Source organism: Lucilia cuprina, chromosome 2 (genome assembly GCF_022045245.1).
Source record: "Lucilia cuprina isolate Lc7/37 chromosome 2, ASM2204524v1, whole genome shotgun sequence".
NCBI classification, from domain to species: domain Eukaryota; kingdom Metazoa; phylum Arthropoda; class Insecta; order Diptera; family Calliphoridae; genus Lucilia; species Lucilia cuprina.
The window spans coordinates 40,323,054-40,333,630 of NC_060950.1; the positions used below are offsets into that span (position 1 = coordinate 40,323,054).

At 29.8% G+C, this 10,577-nt stretch overlaps 1 protein-coding gene across 1 annotated transcript in view; it reads right to left on the minus strand.

Moving 5' to 3' along the window:
* Window positions 1-10,577, minus strand: part of LOC111687890 (ionotropic receptor 75a) — a 175,345-nt gene that overhangs the window by 30,156 nt on the left and 134,612 nt on the right. The window contains exon 2 of the mRNA XM_046955029.1: window positions 2,877-3,644. Within this exon, the coding sequence (XP_046810985.1) occupies window positions 2,877-3,431 (555 nt within the window). The 5' untranslated portion in view covers window positions 3,432-3,644. The remainder of the gene's footprint in view (window positions 1-2,876; window positions 3,645-10,577) is intronic.

A 10,577-nucleotide genomic window follows, 5' to 3' on the forward strand; every position in this document is an offset into this window, starting at 1 on the left:
GTCCAAATTTCAGCTCTTTAGCTTTAACCGTTTAGGCTGTGCGATGATGAATCAGTCAATCAGTCAGTCAGTCAGTCAGTAACGTTAGAATTTTATATATATAGATTGAAGAAATAGTTGAAAACTGTAAAGCAGCTCAAAAATCCACAATACAAGAATGGCATGAACGATACGGACACCTAAATGAAAATGATTTAAAAGATTTATTAAGAAAACAAAAGGTAAATGGAATAAATTTTAATCTAAAAGAAAAATTAGAAACTTGTGAAGTATGTATGAAAGGGAAACAAACCCAAAAGCCGTTCAAAAGGTCAAATTCAAAATCAATCGTACACTGGTAGAAATGGCCAGATGTATGATGATACAATCAGGGCTAAGTCCAGGTTTCTGGGCAGAAGCTGTACTAACCGCAAATCACATTCGAAACAGATGTCCTTCAAGAAGTTTAAGCGGTGAAACTCCTTTTAATATATGGCTAGGAAGAAATCCAACGGTGAATTATTTTCAAAAATTTGGTACTACAGCTTATATGCTTATAAAATCAAAAACACCTGGCAAATTTGAACCGAAATCGAAGAAAAGCATTTTTGTTGGATATTCTATAAAATCAAAAGCATATAGACTATGGGATATAGAGGATAGAAAAATCGTTTGTGCAAGAGATGTAAAAAAAAATAAATAAATATAAAGATTTTTTTGAAAATAAATCAAATGATGAAGAAAAAGATGCTATTGAATTGACGTTTACACCAAAAGAAAGAAGAAATTCGCAAAACCAATTAACCACAGAGGAACCTGAAGTATACAGTGAAAGTGAAATGGAAGAATTTTATGGTTTTTCAGATATAGAAGAAACATTAAATAAAGAATGCTCAAGTGATGAAAATGAAGAAAGGAAGGCCAAAGAAGATAAAAACTGGTAAAAGAGGTAGACCAAGAAAATTATTTGCTATTGCTGAAGATAACGAAAATGAAAAAGAAGAACATTTTGCAAATTTAATATACCATAATGATCAATTAACAGTTGAAGAAGCAATTTCAGGCCCAGAAGCGGAAAAATGGAAAAAGGCAATGAAATCTGAATATGAAGCTTTAATGAAAAACAAGACCTGGGAAATAGTCAATTACCCAGAAAATAAAAAGGTTGTAGATTGCAAGTGGGTATTACGTAAAAAGTACAAAGCCAATAGTACAGTTGAACGTTACAAAGCTAGGCTAGTTGCGAAAGGATTTACTCAAATACCAGGCATAGATTATAATGAAACTTTTGCGCCAGTTGCAAGAATTGGATCCATTCGTCTTTTAATGGCCTTATCTGTGGAATTGAAATTATATGTATACCAACTTGATTTTGTAACAGCATACTTAAACGGTAGTATTGAAGAACAAATTTATATGAAAATACCAAATGAAATTCAAGAATTTTTATCAAGAGAAAGAAAAATTAATTATAAAGGCAAAGCCTGCTTGTTAAAGAAAGCATTATATGGACTAAAGCAATCTGGAAGACAATGGTACAAAAAGTTAGATGAAAAATTAAAACTATTAAAATTTAAACCATTGAATTCAGATAATTGTATCTATATGTTAAAACATGAGAAAGACATTATATTATTGGCTATATATGTGGACGATTTAATAGTAGCAACAAATAATAAACAAAAATGGGAGGAACTGAAATTGGAATTATCAAAATCGTTCGAAATGAAAGACCTTGGCCAATTAAATTTTTGTTTGGGAATCGAATTTAAACAATGAGAAAACTAAGGAAATAACTATGAAAAAACGCAAATATATACAAAATATTTTGAAAAAATTTAATATGGAAGACTGTAAACCTGCAAGAACACCATTTAATACGGGAATAAAACTATCAAAAGAAATGTGTGCAACCGAATAAGAAAAATCAGAAGTTGAAAAGATACCGTATCAAAATCTGGTGGGATCCCTTATGCATTTAGCAGTTTCAACTAGGCCTGATATCGCTCATATAGTGAGTGTACTTAGCCAATACAATACTAACTACGGTAAAGAACATTGGATAGCTGCTAAAAGAGTTTTACGTTACTTGAAAGGTACTCCAAATATTGGCCTACATTACAGAAGAACAAATAAGCAATTAACTGGCTATGCCGTTGCAGACTGGGGTGCTAATATAGACGACAGAAGATCATATACGGGTTATATCTTCAAATTAGCTAATGCTGCTATATGTTGGGAATCGAGGAAACAAAGAACAGTAGCAATGTCTACAACTGAAGCAGAATACATGTCGCTCTCAGAATCCACAAAAGAAGCAATATATTTAAAAAGATTTTTAAAAGAAATTTTGGGTAAACAAAATACAATTCTAATTTACAATGACAGTCAAGGAGCTGGACTATTAAGCAAGAACCCAATATTTCACAATAGAACAAAACATATGGATATGAGACACCATTTTGTTCGTGAAAATGTAAATAGAGGAAATATTAAAATAGAATATATACCTACTACCGATATGCCTGCTGACATTTTAACAAAAGGTTTACCTAGTACAAAACATAACAAATGCATCTCTGAAATAGGTTTAGTTATTATTAATTAATATGATTATTGTAAAGTATTAATTCAGGGGAAGTGTTGTATACTTATTATGAATTGGATACTTTACTGAAAATACTTTATTATAATCAACTCATTATTGAATTTATATGTTTGTTAATTTTTGAAATATGAAAAAATAATTTTCATTCCTAAAATAAAATTTATACAAAATAGACAAAATATTTGTGTGTCCGTTATTTTTATCATATTTTTAAATTATAATTATAGAGCACTAGCTACTTACTAAGACTTTCGACTCTAACTAAACTAAAATATTTATCTTTACTTACTCGAAAAAGTATTTTGTAATATCCTATGTCTTCAAACGAAAGCCGTAGCTCACTCGAAATAATTTCATCAACTGATGTTGGTCCTTGAGCCGTATTACTTAAGAGTCCACCAACTACCGATGATGTGTAATAGTTGTACATAACTAATGAAAATATAAAAGTTGTTATAGTTATAATTCGAGATGAAATTCCTTTTGGTATTGGATCCAAGCCTTGCTGACAAATGACAGCGATAACATTTAATGGGATACAGTACAAATTGTCATCATAGTTTATCTTGTATATTGCTGTATTGCTCAGGCAACGTACACAGTGTTCAATGCAAATCCATATAATGATTAAGATTAGAAATGTTACAAGTGAAACTATCCACACGTGTTTCTGAAATGGGGCAAGGAAGTTTCCTCTTTGGTTATGAACGTTTAAATTAGGTGTGAAACGAAAAAGGAAAGATGTTTCCAGCATCCAGCTTTGTTGAATTATATCAAAAAATTCGAAACGATTAATACGATTGTATGAAGCTGATGCCCCAATATCCGCTTCGTTGCGTTGCATAATACCACTATAACCCAAGCGGAATGTTGAATTTTCTATTTTGCCAGCCCATCCTCTAGCATTTCGGTAATTTACAGTGAAATTCAATCTTTCTCGAATAATTTCTGATAACTCAAAATGGTACTTGCTAAAGGCTGACACACCAACATCTTTTGAAGCTCGGCTTAATATTTCGATTATTTGATTGTTTGATGTTATATTTTCTTGATCAATCTAAAAAATTTAATTAAATTTTCAACGTAATTAATATTGTGTAAATTAATTTCGTTAAATTTTTTAATATTTAATCTCGACAATGAATATCCCAGCAAAAAAAGAACTTCCAAAGAAACGAAAAAGAAGTAGAATTTACTACATGAAAGTACTGAAAAAGACCTGAAGATGTTATGATTTTAACGCAAGCTTGTTATATGAGGGATGTTCTTTTTGTTTGATTCCAAATACACTACATCTGAAGTCATTCTCAGGAAGTAATGTTTATATTAATTTATAGCATTTGGAAGATTGTTGGATGATTAATCAGTAAACTGAGTAATTTTTGACTACTTTTGATGACCTAAAATTGATTAATACGTTGAGCGCTTTAAAAATGACTCGAAAATGATCCCCTTATATAATTGAAAACTGAATATTTGAAAAACAATAACAAAATGTATAGCAATCGGAAATTGATCATCCTGGTTTTAAAAACTTATTTTGTCATATCTCAAGCAGTTGGAAAATCTAAAAGTTTTCCTTATGTAATTGTTTTTGTATGTAATGAAAAAGCTAAACTTACACTTAAAAATGACTCAAAACGATTCAAAAATGAGTCGAAACTGATTAGAAATGGGACTCAGAAAAGACTCTTTTGGAAGAGTTAGCAAAATATATAGTTTGGCCTAAAATGAGTTGATATAATTCTCATTTCGTTTATAAAATTAAATGTATAAGTATTTGAATTTGTGTGATATTTATAGAGTCGATTTTCTGTCAAGGAAATTTAAATTATATTATGCTTTAATTATAATAATTTTATATGTTTAATGAGATTCTACGGAAGATAGTTGGGCGACTAATCACTAAACTAAGTCTAAATAATTCGAATTAATGTTTAAAATCTGATTTATTTTAAACAAGTCAGATTTCTATATTCATCAAGTATGTTTTAAAAAAAGTATTTATTTATTTTGTATCTCTGCACACATGTCACACATAACATACAAACAAATATAAACTATAGCAGAAAGAAATATTGACCGTTGTACTGTACTACCACCGTCGAACTGTATTACCGCCCTCAAACAAATATAAGCTGTATTACCAACATATTACTGCTTTATCTCCATGTTGTTGATTTATGCTTTTATTTATAATTTGTTGAGGAAATTTTCAGAGGTAGTCTCAGATTTTTACCCATATCTCAGTTATTTATGGACCGATTTTGCTGATTTTCAATAGGAAACTTCTCGAAAGCATGTTTTGACAGAATTATTGAAGATTTATATCTCGAAGATATCTGGAGTCTTCAGAAAATTGATTTCAACAGACAGACAGACAGACAGACAGACGGACATGGCTTAATCGACTCCGCTATCTATAAGGATCCAGAATATATATACTTTATAGGGTCGGAAAATTATATTATAGAAATTACAAACGGAATGACAAACTTATATATATCCTTCTCACGGAGGTGAAGGGTATAAAAACAATAACAAAATGTATACCAATCATAAATAGGTCATCCAGGTGTTTGAAATATGATTGTTTAAAAATTTAGTTGTAGTTTAATTTCGCGCAGTCGGAAAATCAAAAGCTGTTTTCTGTTGTATTGTATTTGTCTGAGAAAACTCAAAAATGACTATAATATGATTCGGAAATAACTCAAAAACGACCTCTTCTTTGGCTCATTAATCACTCTAAAAAGATTAAAAAATTAGTCATAATTGATCAAAAGTTGGGCTCATAAATGACTCATTTATAAGAGTAGCGGGTTGGGTACCATTTTCTCCCGATGAATGTATCATTTATGATCAGAAAATGAGCGCTTTTTTGGACGTCAAAAAACATTACTTTCACGGAAGGTAAAAAAAAATTCACTTAGTACAACTTTTGAAGTGGTGATAAATGTTATTATTTTGGAAGTACTTCGTTTTATTTTTGCTGGGATATTTCATATTTGCGTTATGAAAAGCTTTTATACAGATATAACAAATATAAATACAATTTACTTTTACCCATGATGTAATAAGTAAGGTGAAAGCGTTTAGGCAACAACCACAACAAACACAATATTTTTTTGTTTGTTTAGAGTATGGGTTTTGTCAAACTGAAATTTCTAAAATTGAAAAATAATAAATATTGGAAAGAAAATTTGTTGTGTATTTCACAATATTACATATAAAACCGTCGTTGCATTTAAATTGTATTCGCAGCAGGACAACGTCTTATTGGTGCTTCATCTGATATTCTTCATTTGGAACCCTTTTATCAGCATTTTCATTCATAATTTTTGATTTGAATTTTTTCGTTTGAAAAAACGAATTTAATTTTTATGTTAGAATAAAAACAAGTAAGAGTGCCATATTCGGCTGTGCCGAATCTTATATACCCTTCACCACTGTGTATTTTAAACATCTTTTATAAATTTTAAATTTTTTCCCGACTACATTATTATTACATCAAAAGCTAAACAAAAAGAACAACAACGCTAAACGAAATAAAACACAAAATACACAAGGCATCTAAACCAACAGACATCTAAACATACATAACGAAAAACAAAAACAAAAATAACAAGGCAATGACGCCAACAGCATCCAAACCAAGGGTGCCCAAGCCCTATGCGCTTGGTACTCTTTTGTTTTTGTAAATGCGCTTAGCTATAGACAGTGTATTTTCTATACACTCTATGCGCTTAACCTTAGCAATACGTTGTTGTTCTTCTTAACAGTATACAAGCAAGAGTAAAACAACAACACTTTCGTATTCATTGCTGGTAAACATTGACGAGACGTAGATTTTGTTTTTGTTTATCGTAAAAAAATTGTTTTAAAAAGCACTTGGAAAATATTTATGTTAGTTTTAAATTTCAAACTTACATTATTCGCATATAAAATTATTGTACAATAACTCACAATCCACTCTCATATAATTGAAAACGATTTAAATACTTTTTTCTATTCATTAAAAAATATATTTGCAAAACAAAAGGAAAAATTATTTCATTTTAACAAAAAATGCAAATCAAATTTTTTTGCTGTGTATACTTTGTAAGTTTGGATTCCAAACATACAAAAAAAAAACACAACTGAATAAAACCAAATACATCTACACACACACGTGTACATCTTTTTCTATATACAGTGTTGTTGCTTTTATAACAATTTTTTGATGAAATTTTCAGAGGTTGTCTCGGATTTTTGCTAATATCTCCGTTATTTACCGACCGATTTTGCTGATTTTCTCGAAAGCATGTCTAATAGAATTATTGAAGATTCGGATCTCGCCGATATCTGGGGTCCTCTAAAAACTGATTTCAACAGACAGACGGACAGACAGACGCACATGGCTTAATCGACTCCGCTATCTATAAGGATCCAGAATATATATACTTTATAGGGTCGGAAAATGATGTCAAACTTATATATACCCTTCTCACGAAGGTGAGCACTTTTACAATAAACAAATAAAAATCAGATGCCTTGATGATTTCACTTTACTTAGTACATCCTGCTTTTACCATTCCCAGGCATAATTAAACTTAAAAGTAACTGGCCAGAATTTGTTAAACTGTATTTATACCCTTCACCTTCGTGAGAAGGGTATACATAACTTTGTCATTCCGTTTGTAATTTCTATAATATAATTTTCCGACCCTATAAAGTATATATATTCTGGATCCTTATAGATAGCGGAGTCGATTAAGCCATGTCCGTCTATCTGTCTGTCTGTTGAAATCAATTTTTAGAGGACCCCAGATATCGGCGAGATCCGAATCTTCAATAATTCTATTAGACATGCTTTCGAGAAGATCGCTATTTAAAATCAGCAAAATCGGTCAAAAATCAAAAAATGTCATACTTTGTTAAAAAAGTAACAACAATACTGTATATTAGAACAAGTAAGAGTGCTATATTCGTCTGTGCCGAATCTTATATACCCTTCACCATAGTGTATTTTAAACATCTTTTATAAATTTTAAATTTTTTCCCGACTACATTATTATTACATCAAAAGCTAAACAAAAAGAACAGCAACAACGCTAAACGAAATAAAACACACAAGGCACATAAACCAACAGACATCTAAACATACATAAAGAAAAACACAGAAAAACAAAAATAACAACGCAATGACGCCAACAGCATCCAAACATACAAAAAAATACACAGCTGAATAAAACCAAATACATCTACACACACACGTGTACATCTTTTTCTAATATACAGTGTTGTTGTTGCTTTTTTAACAAAATATGACATTTTTTGATGAAATTTTCAGAGGTTGTCTCGGATTTTTGCTCATAACTCCGTTATTTACCGACAGATTTTGCTGATTTTAAATATCGATCTTCTCGAAAGCATGTCTAATAGAATTATTGAAGATTCGGATCTCGCCGATATCTGGGGTATTCTAAAAACTGATTTCAACAGACAGACGGACATGGCTTAATCGACTCCGCTATCTATAAGGATCCAGAATATATACACTTTATAGGGTCGGAAAATTATATTATAGAAATTACAAACGGAATTACAAACTTATATATATCCTTCTCACGAAGGTGAAGGGTATAAAAGATGTAGACGTGTGTTGATGTATTTGGTTTTATTCAGCTGTGCATTTTTTTGTATGTTTGGATGCTGTTGGCGTCATTGCGTTGTTATTTTTGTTTTTCTGTGTTTTTCTTTATGTATGTTTAGATGTCTGTTGGTTTATGTGCCTTGTGTGTTTTATTTCGTTTAGCATTGTTGCTGTTCTTTTTGTTTAGCTTTTGATGTAATAATAATGTAGTCGGGAAAAAATTTAAAATTTATAAAAGATGTTTAAAATACACTATGGTGAAGCGTATATAAGATTCGGCATAGCCGAATATTGCACTCTTACTTGATTTCATTATATTCATTCTTTATTGAATCTTTCTTTTATACATATTTACAAAAAGTAGTAAAATATTAACCTTAACTATAACTAACGTTGTTATTGCAACTGCAATTTCAACAAAAGTTCTCGAAAATTGTATTATCAAACAAAATCCAGTGTTTCCCTGGCAAGGGAATTCTGGAATTTTTCAACATTAGATGAGGAGGCTGTTCCCCATAGGTGAATGCCGCATTGGTTTCTTAACTGTTTTGTACAAAAGCACTTAGTACTCCAAGTCTAAAGCAGACCGACCAAATAGACAGTACAATTAACTGACTAATTTTTTGTGTGGTGAATTCATGTTATGCGGCGATCAAGATGGATACCAAAATATCTCACATGGATTTTAATTATTTCACCAAGTGATTGGTGAAATAATGTGAATAAATTTTTTCTGATGTATGTATTTCATGTTCATTCTGAGAGGCTTGAGGGGTAATTATTACATATTCAATTACATTTAATATAATTGCAATTACAGCTTTACCCATTATTATTACTTTTAGTTGTAATTGAAGTTTTTCAAAATACAACTATGTATTTGTAATTGAGGATTTGCCAATTACAATTTTTTGTAATTGAAAAATTTTTAATTGCAATTACTTCTTACGTATATATATAGTGATACCCAAATTACAATTACTTGTAATTGGTAACTGTAATTTGTTATTACTCAATTACACATTAAAAGTAATTGTAATTAACCATGTAATGAATAACTTTGTGTAATCATTACTCTCCATATCTGGTTCCTAAGACATTTCGAGTAATGTCAGCATCTTGTAATATATCGATAGCCAATTGTATTTCAAGGTCAATGTTCAATTAAATGTTTTGTGGCTGGTGTGAGCTCACAAAAAAAGAGAACTTCCGAAGAAGCAAAAAATAATTTAAATTAGGAATTTTTATGTTCATTTTTTGGAAGTTATTAGGAGGTGAAATTGAAGTATTGTTGAATACAACTAATTTGACCTAAATAATATTAACATAAATAAATAAATTACACGCATTTATCAATCAAATCCAAAATAAAATGGCCTTTAAATATAGTCGAAGGTTCCGACCAAAGCTCTAAAAGAATTCATTCCCTAATTCTTTTATTGAGTTATATTTTAAAGAATTAACCATTCCTTAATTTCAATTCCTAAGATTTAATTCCTAGAATTAATCCTTAAAGCTTTCGATGTAGAAATGTAGAGATAGAATGTTAAATTCCTTATAAATGAATTAATTTTCTTTGCATTCAATCTGTTACAAATTGAATTAAAATAATTAAAATAAATTTCAACAACTCCTATTGATTTTGGAATTTTGTTTTAATTCAATCTATTACAATTTAATTTAAAAATTTTTCCACCATTCAATTTGAAATAGATTGAATGAAGATTTTGGTTTATAATTCAAAAGCATTCTGTATATAAAAAATTGAATTATTTTTTTTTCTTTCATTTAATTTATAATAGAAAAAATTAAACAAATAAGAATGATCATTCAATTTAATTCATTCCTATAAAGAATGAATTTTCTTAGAAATTAATTCTATGGAATATAAAGCGAAGGAATTCAGCTTTAGAATGGTACATTCAAAGAATGATTTTAAAGAATGGTACTTTAAAAAATTTTAAGCCAAATGAAAAATATAAGGACATTAATACCAAATAGAATTCATTCTTTCCAAGCTTTGGTTCCGACACTGAATACCCATATTATAATAACAACACCGTTATACCAAATCCCAAAAAGGATGAAGTAAATCGAAAGGAATTGGACGTGAGTAATAGCATAGCTAAGCCATAAAACACAGAGGAGGAAGGTGATGTTTTAAGAAATTATAGTGAGTCATTGCATAGGCTCTACAAAGAAAAAAAAAATAATTTTTTATAATTATTATGATGGAATATATTTCGAGCCCTTTTTGCAAAATGGACGTAAGCGACTTGATTTTCGTTTTTTTATAGAAATCGGTAATTTAGGTCTATTAGGATCATCTCCGAAAATTTCATAGCAATAGATCCAATG